The 20,408-nt window shown below is 39.9% G+C and overlaps 1 protein-coding gene across 4 annotated transcripts in view; it reads left to right on the forward strand.

Annotated features, from left to right (window-relative positions):
• The window catches only part of INPP5A (inositol polyphosphate-5-phosphatase A), a 252,334-nt gene that overhangs the window by 225,105 nt on the left and 6,821 nt on the right, over window positions 1–20,408 (forward strand). For all 4 annotated transcript variants that reach the window (XM_085229728.1, XM_085229729.1, XM_085229726.1 and 1 more), the window contains exons 12-13: window positions 3,811–3,884; window positions 19,750–19,861. In XM_085229728.1, coding sequence (XP_085085854.1) covers window positions 3,811–3,884; window positions 19,750–19,861 — 186 coding nt within the window. The remainder of the gene's footprint in view (window positions 1–3,810; window positions 3,885–19,749; window positions 19,862–20,408) is intronic.

Consider the following 20,408-nt stretch of genomic DNA (forward strand, 5'->3'; position numbering starts at 1 on the left):
GTGCTGCTGAGTGACCTGAAGGGCTGGAGCCAGGATCCACCCCTTCCAGACCTCATTTAAGGGCTGGCAGTGGAGGTGAGGATATCTTACTGGAGGTCGCTGCATATCTGAGGTCTTCCAAAGGTAAGCAAAATTTCTTTCTCTGTTTCTGTGCCTCGGCTGCTGCATTTGGGCTTTTACTGCAGACAAAGACTTTGCCACCCCGCTATTATTGCTGTATTTTCTGTTGCACTATAGCATCACAACATAGTATCAGCGACTCAGTGCTTAAAGCAGCCCTTACGTGATCCTTGTTACACAATATGTACAGGTACGTTGGTGAAATTCCTTTTTTAGGAGGGGAAAAAAAAGTCTTCTGTACTGTCTGTGACATATTTCTGGAATTAACTTTCAGCCACAGCACTTTAAAATTTCTTTGTAATTGCTCAAATTATCCCAGAATATCATGGGGTATATTTAAGGTTTGCTTCTCAAAGATGATCTTGTAATGAGTAAATTAAATAGAACAATATATTGATTTTCAGCTTTAAACTGAATTTCTTTGTCATTTCTAAATCATTTAGTGTGAACTGACATATTCCTGCTTACTGTTACAGCAGTAACATTCACAATGCTGAGTAATATACAATATGTAAATAAGTGAGAAGTTTGTGCTGTAAATATCCATGAATAGAATATGCTCGAGATAATTTTTTAAAAGATGGTGGCATATGCTTCAAAAATAAAGATGCTGCCCTGTGAAGTTCTAACTGCTTTTCAATATCAGGTTGCATATATTAATTTTCATAAATTATCTGTAGTGCTCAGAGGCTCCAGGCATCCACGTAGCTGCCATAAAGCAAATGTAATGAGATGGTTCCTGTATCAAGTCCCATTCTTTCTCTTACTAAGTTGAGTTGGAAAGTAGCTTCTGTAATTGTGATAAGACCTAGTTGTTTTTTTCACCAGTGATCTTTCATTTTGTGATCACGGACTTGAATGAGAACCAAGGTGCAAATACAAAAAAGTGATGGTCAGAGCATGCCTATCTACTGAAAAATGAACGGGAGTTTTCTCAAAATGTGTAACTCAGATTTTGATCATTTCTTGCTCTAGGCTCCCCCACAGTCTGTGGTGGTACCAGGTAAACAAAGAAGAGCTCTTACCTGATTTCTCATTGCAGTATCCTGAACACATGAGGAACTTGCCACTTCCTTTCATGAGAATAATCAGATACGTCATCACGTATCACGTCAGATACGTGATTTGTGGGCACGTTTGTGCAGATGGTTACAGATATTGTAACTTATCACTTAATACCTAGGACAGAATAAATGCTTTGTTGAAATTAAGTAACGATTCAAATATAGCAAGAAATAATACATTGTTCAAATAATTCACTCCATTCAAAATATGTGTCCGTTTTACACGTGGAGATGCATTGCCAACAAAGGGCAGCTTTCCCTCCCTGTTCATGTGCTTCTGGGCACCCAGTAGGGTTTGGACTCTCAGCGAGGTCATAATGAGTTTTTGGCTTTGTCATTACTGGTTCAGTTATTTCCTTTTACCTGGGAAAACTTGGGGGGCCTGATGAGTGCAGCACACAATATAGTCTTGTTCTTGTTATCTGTCCGCTCTGTCACCAGTGTCAGCAGCTCATCTGCGTAGCACAGCACAACTAAACAAGCAGCTGCAGCAGGCAAACACATCAGAAGCTTTCTGGATGATGCGTGTCTGAACACTCAACCTCTGAATGCTGGCCTTCACTTAATTTGCAAATATAATCATAGCAAAAACAATATGAATGTTTAAAGTTTTGAAAGCGTGAACTGGTGTGAGAGTTCAGTGCTTGTATGTAACGTCTTGGAATTCTCATGAGTAATTCTATATGGCTGCGTTCTATGGATCGTTGTTCTTTTATTCAGTTCTTGCCATTTTCACACTTCAGAAATAGCCTTCTTTTTCTGGTGCTTAACCTTCCTGCTCTGATCATTTTATTTGGAAGGAGCAGGAAAAATGTCTTTGTATTACTTTAATAGCCACGTGCTTCAAATAAGTTTTTAGTGGATGGTAGATTTTTTTTTTTTTCCCATGCCAGGTTCATGTTGGGCAGATAATTAAATAAGTGGGGAAATTATATATATATATATATATAAATATATATATATATATATATAAATATATATATATATATAAAATATATATATATATAAAAGCTGGCTGTAAAAACAGATGTTAATATGTAGTGGCTACACATCTGTCTATCCGGACTTAAATAACGGATTGCAATCTAGAAGCATGCATGAGGAATCATTTTTTCCTTAAATGTGTTGAGATTACACTGCAAAGTAATGGCTGAATCCCAACTTTTTTGGCGTTGAACATATTGCTAAGTAGACAAGTACATGAGATGCAAGCTTCCAGGTATTTTATAGTATTTATCCAAACTTTTAAATAGTTGGGTTTGATAGGTGTCAAAATATATACAAATTAATTGCAGTTATTTGTATTCAAAGTCTGTGCCAGCATTCCATCTCGGGTCTTAGTTTCAGATGCAGTGAAATAGGGGAAGCTGCCCATTATTTTGTACCCACGTGTGGAAGTGTGTACATAAAGCAGCACAGCAACTAGAAATGGAAGAACGCGGGTGGGCCATGGCGAGGTAGCTAATCAGCAGTGCAGGTGGTTCAGGTAGCTGCCCTTCCCACAGATAATTAATGTGTACAAGTAGCTGCTAATTGCACATTTCAGGAATGATTTATGAGGTGGCAGAGGGGAAAGAGGGACGCAATCTAATTTCTTTGGGAACCTCTGCTATTCATACAGCGGTATCAGCACAGCTGTGAGATGGGACGTGATTAATGAACAGTGGACAAACACCCCTTCATACAGGATACTGTTTTGATGACATGCTTGTCAAAATAGAAAGTGACACTTGGAACAACGGCCAGTAATGCTGCAGATTATGAGCTTTTTGTTTTTTAACTCTCTTATTCACTTGGACGTCAGACTTCACACCAGCCGTGGTTCTGAAATAAGGTCGCTTGTGTTCATCAGAACAGTTAATGGTTTAGCACAGACTGCTATCATTGACTTGTTATGAGTGGGTTCGTGTTTATGAACAAAAGACTACAGATGTTTATTTTCTCTGTTGTGGTCAAGGGAAAGCAGATTTGGCAAGGATTAATATTTACATGGGATATTAACTCTAGGCTTATGAACATGTCTGTTCAATATCCGCTTCCACTTCTGCATCTTGCCTGCTTTCTGGGAACACATTTTACCTGTTGTTACATCTCCTTTTTTCTGCTATCTGACGTGCACCACCCAAAATTAGTGTACAAAAATGCTGCTTGTCTTTGCTTAGGAAGAGTGATTTGCACATCCTTGTATTTGTTATACCTTCTTATCTGAGCTGAAGATAATATAAAGTAACGTGATACTCCTGCTGGCATTTTTGTGGGCTGATTAGCATATCAGCTTGCTGTACTCTTTTAATGCTAGCCTGGTTTATCTCTGAAAAGATTGCTAATATTTTTTTTTCTAATTTGCCATCCTAACATGCTAAGTGCACGTATAAGACACTGATGTAAAGAGCCAGTGTTGTGCGTTTCGCTGGGATGGATGTTCTGTACGCTTTTCTCAATTAACTTTCTATATATCAGAGCAGAATTCGGTGTTTTGCACTAAGTTTTGGAAACTGTTATCTGAGGAACACAAGCTCAGACTGTATAATCAATCTCTGTTTATTTTGTTTTCTATAATGTCATGTTTTTAAATTGTTTCAGTTCAACATTAAAGAGTGAATGCATTTGTTTCTCTCTTTTATAGCTTTTAGAATTCGACAGAGAGCTGTCAGTCTTTAAGGATAGATTGTATGAACTGGACATCTCATTTCCTCCCAGGTAAGATTCATGTATAATCCATCTATTAAACTAGTGAGCAGGTGAAAGTGTAACTGTTATCAGCATTGTAGGTAAAATGTGAGCGTTCCTATGTATACTGTAGAAGGGATAATGATCTTCATTCCCTTTGTAAATGTATACAGTCTTCCTGCATCCCCTCAACTACTGCATAAACAGTGCTCAATGGCTCATAGTTTGGATTGATACTGTGTTTTATAGCTGCTTTTAATGTAGACCTTACTTGATTCTGTGCTACCAGAAGAGTAGCTGCTAAAGCCAGATGGCCTGTTGAGGTACTTGATTGCAGCCACAAGAATCTTTGCCACCACTGTTGACAACTGGATAGCAAGTGGTGTTCACTGGAAATAGAGTTGAGGAATTGGAGATGCGTAGCTTACTGCCATTGCTCACGATGGGCTCCAGGAGTAGCAGGAAAGAAGGCAGAAACTTAGATTCTGGTTTTTCGGTTTCAGTAATAGAACTGTAGAATAGAGTGCTATAGAACTATAGAGACTATTAGGAGAATTTTGCTTTTTTAACATAAGTGTATGCATTTTAATCTGATGTACACCCTTAGATGAATTTTAGCCATAAATACACACGTACTGCTATCAAACAAAACCAAGACTTTTGCAAATAGCAGTTCTCTTCATGGAAAATGTTTGGGAAAATTGATACATTTTAAAATATGTATAGCCCCTTTCTAAGTATGGATATGTTAAATCTTACGGTCATTTTTTAAGGGAAATAAATACCGTATTCATGAAGAATGAAATAACTTACAAGAAATCACTGCAGATGTAGATATATAAACTACTACTAAACTTTACATATATATGTATTTGTATACAAAATACAATGTTCTTAAATATTTGTTTCATTCTTCAGAAACAGTCTGAAAGGTGTATGTTTTGGCATATACCGGAAAAAAAATTTGAAAAGCTTCCCTTTTTGTTATCATAATCTCATTATTTTTCACCAGCCAGCTGTGATACTGAATTATATTGATCCCATGGGACAATGGGAGTATGCATGGAGAGGTTACCACTGCTCTAAATTGTTCTTATTGATTATGATAACAGAAGACCAGCAGTGTGTTTATCGCTGACTGTATTTCATTGGTTGTGTACTTGTTGGAGTAAAAGGAAGTGAGGAAAAAAGGACACACGGTTTTTACCAGAAATATTTTGACTGAATTTCACTAACCTCGTCTCTTTCCGTAGTGAAGATTAGTTGCTTTCATTTTCATTGTCTATTTTAGAACAGTTTCACTAGTGGTGCGCAGTGAAGGAAACGTATGATCTCAGTTCATGTAAGTGAATGTACATCTCAAAGTCCAGCTGTAATTTCACTCGTAGGAAGCCCCAGATTAAACTTTCAGCCTCCAAGCACAAATAACGTGGCACTTGTAGGCAAACAGGCCAGGCAATACTGAGAACATTCTTAGTTGTGAAGTTCTCTGTCTTACTTCTAAAGTTCTGTGTTGGTTATGGCCTGCTTTTGCTGCTTCCTGACCTGTCTGGGGGATGGGAGTGGTGTTTTTTGTTTTTTGTTTGTTTTGCTAATTTATGGCTTTGCCAATGTTTGCTTTAGGTTTTCTTCCTCACAATGAAAAAAAAAAAAAAAAAAAAAAAGTACAGTAGTGTGCAAGCAAAATGCAAATCCAGGCCAATCTCTCAGCCAAAATGAGGGTGAGGTTTGACAGAAAGACATTGTTGCATGAGTGATTTGCAGGTTCTTCAGAGCCTTTAGCCCATATAGTTTGCTGTTGTTCTGCTCTAGAGCACAAGTCAGAAATTCAGTGGGAGTCTTTGTATCTAAGTTGTACTTCTGAACTTTCTGTGAAATGATGTGAACATTTGCCCAAACTCTAAACTTTTGAAAAGTTTCTTTTCACAAATACGTCCAAATATGATTAGAGGTGTATTTTATTATTCTAGCAGCTAGGTTCCTTGCAAACTACAGCCAGACAGTGAACAGTGCAGAGTTTTCCTTGTAACTGCTAAGGGCCACGCAGCATGAGCCTGTGGGAGAAGAAGTTGAGCCTTCCTCCCCATCACATCCTGTCAGAGCGGGGGCGGGGGGCTCTCCGTGAACAGGGCAGGGTTGCAGCCAGCGCTCTGCTCAGTGCTCGCTGTGTCGCGGCATTAAGGGCACAGGCTCTGCGTAGGCCGCAGCTCCTTCATTTGGGCATTTGCACGTCCAACTCCGTGATCTCTGAGTACAGGCTAGGAGCCCAAGGAGGGGTGCAGCAAATCCTTCCTCAGCTTCCGAAGGTCCACAGAGAACCAACCCTGCAGCTGCTGTTCTCAGCTGTGCAAACAGCATCAGTGAGAGGATAAATGTACGTCTTTGCCTGATGCTCGCTGTCCGCTGTTTTATGCTGGAAGCTGGTACTTCCTTTCTGGCATGGAAGAGATGTTAACGCTGGACTTACGTAGGAAGAAATTTCTTTGAACTTGAGCAGAGAACTGATAGAAATCTAATATGAGAATATTGCTAAGAGTATAAGATGTAAAACCAACAGGCTGTCCTCATGCATGTACGCAGAACACATCATCTTTAGGGTGTTTTTTCTCACCCATCCTTCCTTGTGTTCCAGACCACAAGACAAAGGCATCCTACTTTCCATTTTGTAATCCTTGCACAGCCACCAGGGGCAATGAGAAGTTTTGCATGAGCAGTGCACTGCAGAGTTGGATTCACTGTTGCTATAGAGTTTCTCCAATCAGTGTCCTATTTTTGTTCAGGAAATAAAGCACATTGATTTTTCTGGTAGAAACAACATGATATATTTTCATTTCTGTTGAAATAATTACCTCTATCTGATCTTAGCTGTAAATTGAAATTTTTTAAATGGGCAAAAAAAGCTGCATATTTTTCTTTATAACTTAATACCTAGAAAGAAAGGAACAATACAGCCTACATTTTTTTGCTTAACTTGCCATCTGTTTTCCCTGCATTTTTTCATCACCTTATGAGAAAAAATATATATATCTGTAGCTTCTCATTACTTGGCCATTTTATTTAGTTTTTGTAAATATAAGCTTTATATATAGGATATTTGTCATATATCCAATCATACTGCATTTTATGTCTTTAACCACAGGAGGATGTGAAAAGTACTGTATGCTTAGAAACTACTTGGAACTTGTTGGAATTCTTAGCTGCAAAGTGTATGATACATCAGTTTGTTGCATTTGCAGAACAAAAGAAGAAGCAGAGAAAGATCTAAAGTCACTTTTTGTGTTAGGCCTATGTGCTTAATAAGTGAGTATTTGAATTTAGAAGGAAGCCGTGAACAATTGCAATGATAGCCTTAAAGCAGTATTCCAGAATTTGTTTTAGTTAGCAAATCCATCTTAGCTTTCATAGTAGCAAGTGTTTAAATAGAAAAGCTTGGGATTTATGAAGTTGAACAAAAGCTTACGAAATGAACTTATGAGATGAAAAATTCCATTCTACCATTCTCTTTCTACTTTATATTTCTCTTTCAATCAATGGTTGTTTCTTACACTGCATTTCTTAATACAGATGTTGTCTGAACTGGTATGTTTTGAGTGATCTAAGTTTTATAATCGCTGTTACAGTTAACGAATAAGCTATACTGTTTTTTGATACAATATTATCAGTGCTGGGGTTGGGTTCTATTCTTCACACATTCCTCTCAAGAAGCATGTTTGAGATTCAGTGTACACTTCAGATAAATGGAAAATGTCGCATTGCTTTCAGTTGCAGCAGATGAAGTTAAAAGCATAAACTGTCCTTTCTCTGGATTTTGTCATGAGGTTATACTGATGCACTACTGTTGTTGGCCTGCTGTGGAAGCTTTAGTCCTCCTGAGTCAGTGGTACTTCTACAGTCAGCTTCATCGGGGCCAAAACTTCTGCTTGAACAGTTTTCCTGGTTTCGTGTTCGCTTCATTCCTAGAGCAGCACTACACACGATCTAGATAGCTCATGTGTAAGCACAGCTAGGTACAAACATGCGGTGTTTGTGCTGACCCCTGTTTTACCTTGTTTTCTTGCATAATGCTGAGGGTGGCATGGTGTCTTAGCTCTGATCTCCAGGCCGAGGCTCGCTGAGGAGAACACCAGTGTGCGCTGGTGGACAGCCAGTTCCCTTTCTTCATAAGAGGGGTTTGTTTTGACTGAAAACTACTGGTTTTACAGCATAAAAATTAGCAAAATCCTAATTGAAATAATAAGCAAACTCCATTTCATGGTGCCAGGCATTATGGCGAATGCACAGGAGGGAATGCCTTTCTCACAGAGGAGTGCCTTGAGTTCAGTTGGCTCCGACCAGTGCTTGTGGTGAGAACCCAATCCTGAGTCCTCACGCATTACTCTTCGTTCCCGCTTCTTTTAGCAGCACATCAGGCACTGAGTTGTACAGGGTTCTTTTACAGTGAATTCCTCTGCCCCTACTTCCGAGTTTCAGCTGAAGCCACGACAATTATGTAGGGATCTACTTAATTTCTTTTAAATGAAATCACAGTGCTTTGCTCTTTAGGTGAACCTTTCTATAAGCAAAGAGCACAGGGTGCACGAGGGATGTGAGAAAGGTGCAGCAAGCCTGGTTTGGGCAGCAGGAACTGTTCTAGGGCCTTAATGTGTTGGCAAACATTTTGTGTATTCCTACATGCTAGGGAAACGGCCCTTCCATGAGACTTTACAGGAATGCAGAGTACAAGTTAACCACTCTCACTCTGTGGGATTTAGGGAAGATATGCATCATTTACAGTGTGGAAAAAATGCCAATTGACTGTTATTATTAAAAAGAAAACAAACAAAAAAAACAAACAAACATGCAACTTCTTTGGGAACCTAGAATAGTTTGGTTACCAATTCTACTTTTTTTCCAGGTCCTTGTCACACTAAAATAGCATTTCAATATAAGCAGTAATAAAAATGTTGACTTATTCAAACAAAGCGATAATAAAATGAAGATGTTGTAATATTCCTATGATGTTTTGTTCCCCTCCATTGTATTGATAGTTGTTGAGTTTATTATGCTCTGCAAAAGTTATTTGCAGCGTGCCTTTCCAAAGCTCCTTACCATCTCTTTACAGTTGAGTGTAAACTACATTCAGTACTCAGGGAGAGCACCGATCTCTTACCGCTCGTAAGGCAGAGAAAGCATCTCAAGAATCATTATTTACAGGTCTTGGCCATAGAAGGAGGTCTTTATGTATTTATATCTACTGTTAAATCATGCTTTTTAATAACAGCTTTTATAAACTTAATTTTTTATGATTTCTTTCCTATTTTCAGTCACAGAGCTAATGGTTCCTGAAAATAAAATTCCGATGTTGTAATAAGTATCAAATAAAAAGTTGCTCTTTAATTCTGTAGAGAGTAGGGATCTCTGAGTCTCTGACTGTTCTTAAATAATTTTAGTTTTTTTAAACTGACTTCTTGCCTCGTCTCTAAGACCTAGTATAGATAATTCCTTAAAGGAGCTGAAATACCAAAAAGCTCTTGGCCTGCATTGCTCTGTTTGCCAAGTCTGGACAGCCACAGAGAGAAGAGCATTGTTTCACAGCGGCCCTTCACCGTTTGGTGCTTAAAAGATGACTGAACCTGAGCTGATAGCCCTCCATGGCAAGCTCATGCAGTTCTTCCATGCTGCTTGGTGCCTACTTTAGTTTAACTGTCTGTGGGAAGGTGTGTTAGATCGACTGCTGTGGAAGACTGCATTAAAACACAGTCAGCTAAATTAATATAAATCTAGATTTCAGACATTATTCACTGAAAGCCAGAACAGTCAGTTTTATATTTTGAAAAACTATATTTCAGGGGAACAGAAGTGTACAAGTGGAGATGGTGCTGTCACCCCATGGCCAGCCACCTGTAAGGGGAAGGAAGGAGATAAGCTGTGCTCTTGGGCATTTCAGAGCAAACAATCACTGAGCACATTTGAAAAACAATTCAAGCAGTGATGATGAGTGTGTTCACATGGCTGCTGAGGAATGTGGATGAGGATTTTCAGAAATGCCATTTATATATATATATATACTATCATTTTAAAGACGTCATCAAACTGTGAATTATATTATATATATATTTAATATAATTATATATTTAATATAATTCACAGTTTGATGACTTCTACGCCTTTAAAATGATAGTTCACTTTAAAGTTTTCAAACTACTAAAGAATATGGAGGTGGAATTTCTTGAATTTTACAGATACATCACTATTTTGAACCATATGGTAACTTTGATAGTACATCTAGTGCATAATTCTAGCAATACTTTTGAGGGGAGTTATAACTGGAGTATATAATAAATCTAAACAAAATCTGTAGTTGCCCTGTGAGTGCTATTAAGGCAACACAACACCTTCCCAAAAGTTAATATGTAAGTGTGTCTTCGCAGGGTCTTGGCAGACTGTGTTAGTGAACCTTAGCTCCAGGAGCCTTTTCCCCATCCGCTTTGTATGTGGGAAGGTTTCCAATGCAACCTCCTATCAGTCATAGAATCACAAGGTTGGAAAGGACCTGCAACTGTCCCATCACCATTACTACCACAAGCCACTAAACCATATCTCATAGCACCTCATCCTGATGCCTCTTGAGCACTGCAGGTATGGTGACTCCACCAGTCAGAACTAAAAACAGTATTTCTGCAGGTGTATTTGTGGAATTGAAAAATTTTCTTCTTCTCCAGTCCAAAACTAGTTTGGTTTCAGACTGTGCGGCTGTTTGATGTTATTTCTTTTTCCCATGCTGTGGCGGTCAGGCACTGACTCCTCAGAAACCCCCAGAACTAAGCCCTGAGTGCAGCCCTTGCAGCATCTGCTCCGCTTGCAAGGCTTTCCGTTATCTCTGATCTGTTCAGCTTGGCACTTGATAGCTAGATTTTTTTTTTTTTAATTCCGATTAAATTCTGAGTTCTTCTCAATTCTCCAAGTATGAGCCAACCATCCCACATAAGCCGTACATCACGAAGAAACGTTCTAGTGATGCAGTGAATGAAATTCTGAAAAAGAAGTCTTGACCTGCAGGCTCAACGTGTGTGTGCTGAGGCTGCTGTGCCCCAGGTCAGCAGCCCCTGCCCAAGGGATCCAGCACATTCCTGCATGTCACAGTCGATATCACCAGAAACTGCCAAGGGAGCAATGTCCACGAGTGTAGCAGTCCCTCCCAGCCAGCAGGGAAAGCAGCCACTCAGTTTGTTGTCTCCCGGCTAAGAGATTAGCTTGTTCAAAGCCCATCCCTTTCATCGTTTCTCTGCCCTTGGAGTGAGAATAAGAACAGTAACAAACCACACTGCCTTCGGCCACAGCAAATCCTTACTCTGTCTTCCTGAAATCTGCTGAGAGCGAAGGTAAGCTGTAAAAGCAATCCTAGCTTAATAAAAAATCGCAGGCTACATTGCAAGTTTGTTATCTTTACACAGAACAGGGAGAGGGCTGCTAACATATAATTTTTCAGACAGTATCCATCCATTCCTTTATTTTGAGGCCTTTTCTTTATATGATGAATATTCATGTTTTATCTAATTGCCCTTTGTAATCTAATGTATCCCATAGCAACCTTAGCCATTGGGGATGAAATACAATGCAGAATTTTAAACTCAGTGAGGGCTGTCAATCATAGGTGGAACAGCTTGGCCGTGAGCAAACAGCAAACCCAGCATGAAGCTGGAAGAGGGTTTGTAGTAGTCAACAATCATTGCAGAAAGCAGTAGGTGTGAAAAAGGAAGAAACAACATTGTGGTCAGTTCGTATACAGGTGGGCAATTGTTAACTTTATCACTGCTCTCCATTAATTATTATAATTATTCTTGTAGCTGTTGTATAGCGAAGATAGGAGTTGACTTTAGCAAGGACTCACACCCACCTACAAGGTTTGCTTTCCGATAAGCCTGCATGCACAATACTCTTAAGTATTAATCATTCTCTTAAAGTGGCCTATTCCTGTTTGTTGTTGCATTAGGCTGTCATGTAATTTACTGGCTGGACATATGTTTGTGTCTTAGATATCCTCTTTGTGATGTTTTTCTGTAGCAGACTCTCTGCATTGGCAATATCTTGGCTTTGTCACCTCCCACCAGGAGATAGGCTGAACCTCATCTGTTCTTGAAGCTGTGTTTCTGATGGAGTTTTCTTTGGCTCTTGTACTTACTCCTTCCAGGTTCCTGTTTAATCAATAATCCATCTGTTTTCTATCCTTGCATCTTGTCCTGTGACCTTCTTTTTTATTCTAGCAGGTTGCACAATTATATATACTTTTTTCCTGGTCTAGTCTGACAGGAGAATGAGCTGGTCTGTTCTGCAGGAAGCAGAGCTATTCTTAAAGGCACCCACTTGTTCCTTCCCTTCAGAAGAGAGTCCAAAGAACAGTTCTGGCTTTTGTACTGAATCCTCTTGGTGCCTTTGTACATATTCCAAATGTTGCCCTGTTGTGGGAAATGAGAAGGCAAGATCGTGGTTCAGATTCTGATGGACTCCTTTACGTAGCACTGTCCTCTCCAGCTGCCTTGTATGTGTTCAAAACGTACAAGAAGACAACTGGGTACAGAACTCGTGTAGCAAATGGGATTCCATTGCATAGAACATGACCTGCTTCTGGGTTGTTTCCTCAGAGAAGGAAGCGTTAGGCACCTGAATAGGTGAACATCTGTTAAACTGGGTGGATGGTTTTTGTCCTTGCTGTATCAGTTACTTTCATAGTGCATTATTTTTCTGCCAATTAAGAAGTATTTTGCATTTTTTGCCAAATAGCAATACTTAATATTAATTCATGAAAAGTAAGACACCTTCCAGGTATTTTCCAGGTTATCTTAAACTGTCAGCAGATCTCTTAGCCCCTGAGGGACAGATTGCCCCAGGACCTTGTGTAGCTATCCAGGTTCTTCAACCACATGAGGGTGGAGCAGAGAAACTGCTTCCCAGCTGGAGACTGAAAAGACAGCTGTCATTTACTCTAGATCAGTGATCATTTAACCACTATAACACTTTAACAGCTCTTACCCCTATTTAAACCAGTATTTAAACCAGTACAGCTCCCACTGTCATCCTCACTTAATTTCCAAACTAAAATAGGATTATTTTTTTTTTTTTAGTTTGTGAAGAACAGGATCAAGTTGCCAAGTATGCAGTTCTTTGTTTTAAGGAATTGTGGCAAGGGAAAATAAAGAGTAAAATCAGGAATGTCAAGAAGTTTCAAGCGCTGATTATTACTGTAAGCCATGTACGAGGTGAGATTGCAGACAGTGTTTAAATGGAAACATAGAGTAAGTTCTGAAGAGGTTGTGGTCTTTGCTGTTAGCCAGGTCATCAATTGTAGTCTTTTTACCACTAATGCATCCTGCTGAGGTCTGAACGTACTACTGAAAAGCTTGGTCTTCTGGAACCTGAGGCCCTTCCTACCTGGCGCTCAGCTTTGTGCTAATTTTTATCTTCTGTATTAGAATTTGTGTAAGTATTGCACAGAGGTAATTTAGCCTAAGTCAGGCTGGTTCCTGGAGAAAACATTTAGCTCAATCACAGTCACGTGCGGTGGCATCAGACCGTTCTGCTGGAACGAGCCCACGCTGGGTTGTTTCCAACATGCCAACACCATTCATCGTTCTGTGTAAGCACTTGTAATAGTGGAGGTGTCACGGAGACTTAGCGGAGTGCAGCTTTGTTGTTATTAAAGCCCTGGAGCACGTCGCTCATTGTCCACTCGCAGGGGTGTTAATGTTGCTGTTAGCTGGGCCGCGCCGCGCCGCTCTTCTGAACGGCAGAACTCTGCAGGTTGGGCGCCGTCAGCCGTGCGTCGGTGTGTCGGCCCTGCGCAGGCTGAGTGCCCCGCAGAGCGGCACTGAGCGGGTGGGTGGTACGAGAGGTAGTGTGTGTTCGTGCCACCGCTGTGTTCGGCAGCGGAATGTTTGTAATCAGCGAGGAGGGATTTCTCTCTGGGAGCAGAAGAAGAAATGCCCAGTTGTTCCTCGCTGGAAAAGAGAAAAAGGAAGGAACTCTGGGTTTCTTTTTCCTTTTTACTGGAGGAGGTCCAGAGTTAGACTAACAGAAGAGAAATATTAGCAGAATCCTATATATTCTCCACATGTATTACAACAGCATGATTTTCCAAAGCAGCTCGTTATCTGGAAAAAAGCAATATGCTCAACATAAATCCATAAAACAAAATTCAGAGAAAAGCGCTGTGTTGTTAACCTTCCTGCTTTGTGTTGAGCCTGGAGTTATGGCTGGGGTCCTGTTTACCCATTTTACCCTTTGCTACTGGATTGCCCTGGTGACCTCCCTTTTTATTGTCACCTTTGACTCTGATTGTTGGTTTCATCACCATGGTGTTAGTGTAGCATTTGCAAGTAGCAGCTGTTTAACACATTGTACTTAAACTACTGTGTTTGCAGGACTCTGTTTACCCTCCTGATTTGGCTTAAGTGAGATGCATATCGTGGCCAGTTAGCTCAGCAGAGCATCATGAAGGCTTATTAGTATTTTGGTACAGGTGAACAGTTAATTTAATTCAAATACCGGTGTGTCTCATGGCTAAGCTTTAACTGTCTGCTCCTACGACGAGCATATGAAGATGAATTACATGGGCCCATTTGTTGGGAAAAAGCCTAAGGAACCCAAATCTCCCTTTCGGATTTGGGAAAATATGAAGTGGTAATTTGATTTGGGGGAAGAAACCGATGATCTGGCAGCGAACAAAAATCAGCAATGTTATACGCTGATTCTTAGATGTCATACTTTGGTCAGATGACATTTTATTGAGATCTTGCTTGTGTCCAACACACATCAATACTGAAATGGGACCTTGCCAATTAAAAGTATATTTTTTATTTATATACATATATTTGGCCTTATGACTTTGAAAGTAATCGAAACTTGAACGGGAAGTCTTACACAGTCCTTATTCCTTGTAAAATCATCTCAGACAACCTGAAAGCAGAGCAGAGCTAAAAGTAATTAAAGTAATAGACTGTTTCCTGATGAAAAGTGTTTGGTATTTTTCACCTTTTGAAGTTCTCTCGATATCTCAACAGAAAGTTGAGAGTAGATAAGAGTAAATGCAAGGACTCATCTTTGAATTCCAAAATAAACTGGACCAAATTAAAACTGTATCTCAACTCTTCTCATAAAGAGCTCCATTCTCATTCTCATGGAATTCATGATTCCATCCCATCTGAAACGTTTTGTATTAAAAACAAGTCAGAGGACAGTTGGTCCTTAAGGAGGAGCTGTTCTCTACTCCCTGAAACACGATAAAATTTGGCTAAATTCTGCACATGAATCTTGACATAGCATGCGTATTTTCTCAGGATGACTTTTATTATACTAAAAGAAAATGCAACACAGTGTGCTTTTTCTCCGTTGCTTCCTAGTGGATGGTATCACACTTTCTACGGCGCTACCAAAAATGTCTTTTCCATAGAAGACAGGATGCCTAGTGGCACCAAAATGCACTGGCAGCAGCAGGGCACGCTCACAGTGTTGGCTGTGAGCAAAACTGAATGAGAGCAGAGCTGTTTGTGACAGACAGCTTTATGGGTGATAATGCTCCAAAGTGAATTAATTGTTTCCTGTTCGAAAAGACTCTTCACTCACCTCAGTAACACATTTTATCCTTTCTTGAACAAGAGGAGAGTTCACTAGGAGCATTTTTCCTGACTGGAAATGCCAGTTAAGGAGACGTTTATATACATTGCATTGTTGGCTTGTGTTCTGAGGTAAGGCGCTGTTGACAGGATGGTTTATGATGCCAGAAGACTTTTCACCCTGCAGTAAGTATTTTTGTAAAGGTGTCCAATCATCTTTGACAGTCCCTGTCAACAGCCATAGTGAAGGAATATTACTGACACTCTTCATGTTTTATTTTCACCAACAGGTGCCAAGTAGCTCTCATCCTTATTAAGTGTAATGTCAGAAGCTCGTTTGACACCCTGTTCCTAATCAACAAAGTTAGTTTACAAATCCTTGAAGTGTACTGTTAGATTTTGACAACATTCAGGATTATATTAATGATGTTGCTTTAATTGGTGCATAAACGTTTGTGAAATAAGGTGGAAAAGTGGCCAGAAGGAATATCTTGAGAAAAAATAAATCCTGAGGATTGGAGACAGATTATCTAAGCCACGTGCATGGATGGTCCAGCTCCAGAACTGCCTGTCTATCCATTATCCAGAACGTATACAGTCAGAGGATACTATGTGTAACTCTCTGCTGGCTGGCATATATAGACAACAACAAACTAATTTTGTTACTAGCTGTTCCACTGATGTGAGTGGTCAACATCCTAAATTTCAACTTTGCCTCTGTTTTAAACAGGGCAGAAAAGTTATTCCATATGGGATTCCTCATATGTCCATTTGTATATAGAATATACTGCGTGCAAAACCACCAAGTAACTGTATTGAATGCTCAGGTGAGGAAGTGTGCCCACTCATATATAGCACACACAAGTGTTAGCACTGTATCTAGTCATCATTTGTGCTTCAGTGATACCCCAGGAAGCCTTTTTCTGTTATGCCATCATTTTTACATGAACAATTGCTATTACCAAAATCTCTTTTGTTTTTGTTTGTTTGTTTTTTGTTTTTTTAATATAGCACAAGTTAGATGGTGACTGAGGCAGAAGGCTAGAGAAATGAAGAAATTCCTTTTTTTTTCTACAGCCATGGGGCCAAATGAGCTGGTTCTTCCTTTTCTCCACAACAGCCAGAGCTTTAATGGTCAAGACTGAGAACACTCAATCCTGGCAAGATTCTCTCAATTTTTGGTTATTTGATGTAGAGTCCTTAAAATTATTTCTATCAAATCTATGTTATTCTTTATGCAATTCATAGATCAGAAAATCTGCTTAATTATTAAATGAGTTTTTAACCAAGAATTGTGAGCTCCTTACCAGCCTGGAATGGTTGTGTTAAAAGGAGCTGGAGATATCAAAGAAAACAAAGCTATAAAATGTACTTGGTAGTAGACAATCCTACGCTGAATATCTTTTGGAAGTTGTGTATTAAAAGATTAGTTCTTGCATAAATTTACATGTAACTGTTTACACTCTATTTTAAAGAAGCAGGTAAGAAAATAGGGCTGAAAAAAAGGACGAGAAGAGATGAATTGTGAAGGCACCCTAGAGAAAACAAAAAGTTACTAATCAAACAGAACTGTATTAGCATAGTCAGCCCAACCAAGTCATCAGAAACGTTTTCCAGTTTTTTGAGTGCCATCCTGGATCTGTACTTACTGGGCAGTTGCTGTATTCGATGAAGCAGTGTGAGTGCTGTGATACATATCCTGCTTTTTCTGAAACGCGTGCATCTTTGTTAGTTATCCATTGTTGAGTTGTTCAGTCTGCAGCCTTCCTGCAGGTTGTGGGCTCAGGCCTGCTGACCTGAGAAGACTTGTTATTGCAGGAGGTGCCAGGAGCATGCCCAAGGGCTGCATTCTTGTGACAGATGTGTACAAGACTGAAAATCAGTGCTGTTGTGTGTGGCAGCTTTGAGGTTCTGGGTAGTTTGGTTTCTTTTGTATCTTTGTATTTTGCAATATCTTTCTATTAGGGCAACACAGAATCATTAGCCGAGTTTCCTGAGATGCTTGTGCATCTGTCTGTCTCCTCCTTTGATTGCTTTTATTGACTGGTTTTAAATCACATCAGCTAGGGAGAAAGCTAAAATGATGTAAGATGGCACAGTATCCATAGAAAAGAATACCCTTCTAAGTGCTCCAACCAAGTGAAAAGCTTCAGAGCTCCCAAGAAAAAGACTGAATTGAGGAAGGAATCAGGAAGCGCTGGCAGTGTTGTAATCCCACTGCTCATTGAACCACGGAATGGGGTGACAGGGACCTGTACTGGAATGTTTGTTACTTGAAAAGTTGTATTCTGGAATACTGTGTATTCAGTGATGTTTTTCATTAATATTTATTCAATGGCAGTCTTATTCCAGAAATTTCTGATAAAATGTTTAATTGCAAAAAAAAGCCATCTAAGATAAGTAGATATAATGAACTAAGCTGCCCTGTCCACAAAACCTGCCAAGCTGCGAAAAGAATCGCTCCTGGCAATTTCAAGAATCGTATTTAGGTCACTTTCTGAGACGATCTACAAAAAGATTCTGCTTATTCCAAAGCATACGTGACCCATCTAGAGCATGAAGGGGGAGAGCAAAGAATTTTCCTTACTTCTTAGGGGTGAATTTAGATAACTTTTTTTTTGTTACGTCTATGTCAGCAATTCGCAGGAGTGAGACTGGCACAAGACAAAGATAAGGCAGTGTGGAGAGAGAAGCCTTTGTCACTGGAGTTTGTCAAGGTAGAATGCTGTCACACTTCTAGCCTGAGGGTCAGGTGCTGGCTGATAAAAAGATCTTGCCTCATTTTAGCATATGCAATTATTACCTACAAATGATTTTGTCTGGACAGCTTTTGCAGCATTTATCTTCATTTCTGCCCTAGCCATTGGAATGCTGATGGGGCAGATATATTTTATACGACCTCACCTCCTTGACTGGGTGATCAGCGCTAGAGACCTTGAAAAATTGGCAGAAGTTTTCACCCTTTGAAAACATTCAGATGAATAAAGCAAATTGATAGACACCGTTTTACAGAATTTAAGCTCTTGAATGAAGCACTGTAACATAGCAGTAACAGATCGTTCTGAGTACGGAGCGTCTTATTTTAAAAGCTGGATAGTTAATGCTGTAAAAGGAAGGACTGTATGAAATGTGATTGATTCTTAAACCTTCTATCATAAAAAGTAGCTTCAGTTGTATTGGATTCTTGAGTAACTAGAAAAGGGTTACCAGAAAAAGTGAACCCTTAAATTGCAGACAAAGAGCTTCTGCTACCAATGGTATTACATCATCAAAATATCTTACAGACACTCAGAAATAAGCTGTACTTCTGTATGTCAGTGAAGCAGCAAATTGAATTCTCATAATATGTTTTGAAAATGAGTCTTGTTAGGTTTGATGAGGTGGAAAAGGTACTGAGATCACTGGTTTGTTCCAGTACATTCAGTACGCTTTTCTTGGATGTTTGCCATGGCTAATCTTTTTAATGGCAGTGTAGCTTGTAAACTTATTTGGTAGAAAGCAAAATGTCTCAGTTTCAGAGCATCACAGCAAGTAGGGTGGTAAATAAGTTTCTCTTCAAGCATGCAAGCCCTCTGGTTACATCCCAGACACTTTATTTCAACACGTGTCTTGAAAACCTCAGTGTTTCCATTATGAATTCAACCACAAGCAGGATAAAATATAGATATCTTTATTTTAAATACATGCATATATCTGTAGGTAATATGCACCAGCTTAAACATATTTAAACAAAAACATTATTTGGTGTTCAGCTAATTCAGGTCCACTGTGCAAGAAATTGAGCCTTTCACAGCCCCTTTGGACTTCCTCTAAGCCCCTTGGCTACGTACCCATGCCATTCTGGAAATGGTCTGGGAAAACAGTGGTCCTTACAGCGTAACCAGTGAGCATCAAATTCAAAGGTCTGTCGTATTAAAGTAGTGAGAACGCTTGGATACGATCCACTCACAAAGAAAGCGTTGGACTCAGCCTCCTGACAGTTGAACCAGAGGCTGCCAGTACCATTGCTTTCAGTGATTTCGGCCTAGGCTCTCCCAAGCATGTACAGAGTTAATTTTTTAGGGTGTTCTGCAGGTCAAAATAAACTTTGTTGCGTCTTAAAGCTAAGACAGAACCTGCTGGAGAGCCCATAGTACATTCATAGTGATCCAATGACATAACTTCTGTTTTATCAGCTTCTTTGTATGAGATGTTCAAAGTAGCTGCTTTTTGCCAGTTAATTTCTTAATTAGTGTTGTTGTTTGAGCCTGAGGTTTCAGGATGTTTGCAGGAAGCTGCTGACTGTTGTGATGCCAATGTGTTCGCAGTTACCCGTACAGCGAGGACTCCACCCAGGGAAAGCAGTACATGAACACACGATGTCCAGCCTGGTGTGACAGGATCCTGATGTCCCACTCAGCCAAGGAGCTCATTCTGAAAGTAAGTATGGATCTGCAGCCTTACTGCTTCCCCCACGTTGCGTTTTCCTTCAACAAGGTTAGGTATGGCTGATACCTTCCTGCTTGGCCCTGAATTTTCAGTTGACCGGGGCAAACCTCACTAACCTGGTGGCAGCATATACAGCAATATTAAACTCCAGTGCTTCCCATTGGAGAATCTGGATTTGTCCCAATTAACCCTTGGACAGTTACCAAAGCACAAGCTTTCACAATGCTTCATTTGGTGTCTGAGTTCCAGTGCTGACTGACAATTTGCTCTCCTATAAAGCTTCAGAGCTTGTCAGGGCCCTACTGTGGCATTTCTGAACCGCACTGGGGAACCATGCCTGGTTTAAAAAAGAATAAAAATGAATCAATAACCTCCATCAGTCTCCCTGTCGAGCCCCCTGTACAGTAACAAAGGGAACAAGGTAGTAGCAGGACTGTCATAATAAAAACTCAACACAGAGGCAGACAGAAGCAGCCAGGAGTGGCTCCCACTGAGGAACAATGTTATTGAAGGAGAAGTCTGTGAAGGAACAGCTTGA

This window comes from Meleagris gallopavo, chromosome 8 (assembly GCF_905368555.1).
Source record: "Meleagris gallopavo chromosome 8, MGAL_WU_HG_1.1, whole genome shotgun sequence".
Classification (NCBI taxonomy): Eukaryota; Metazoa; Chordata; class Aves; order Galliformes; family Phasianidae; genus Meleagris; species Meleagris gallopavo.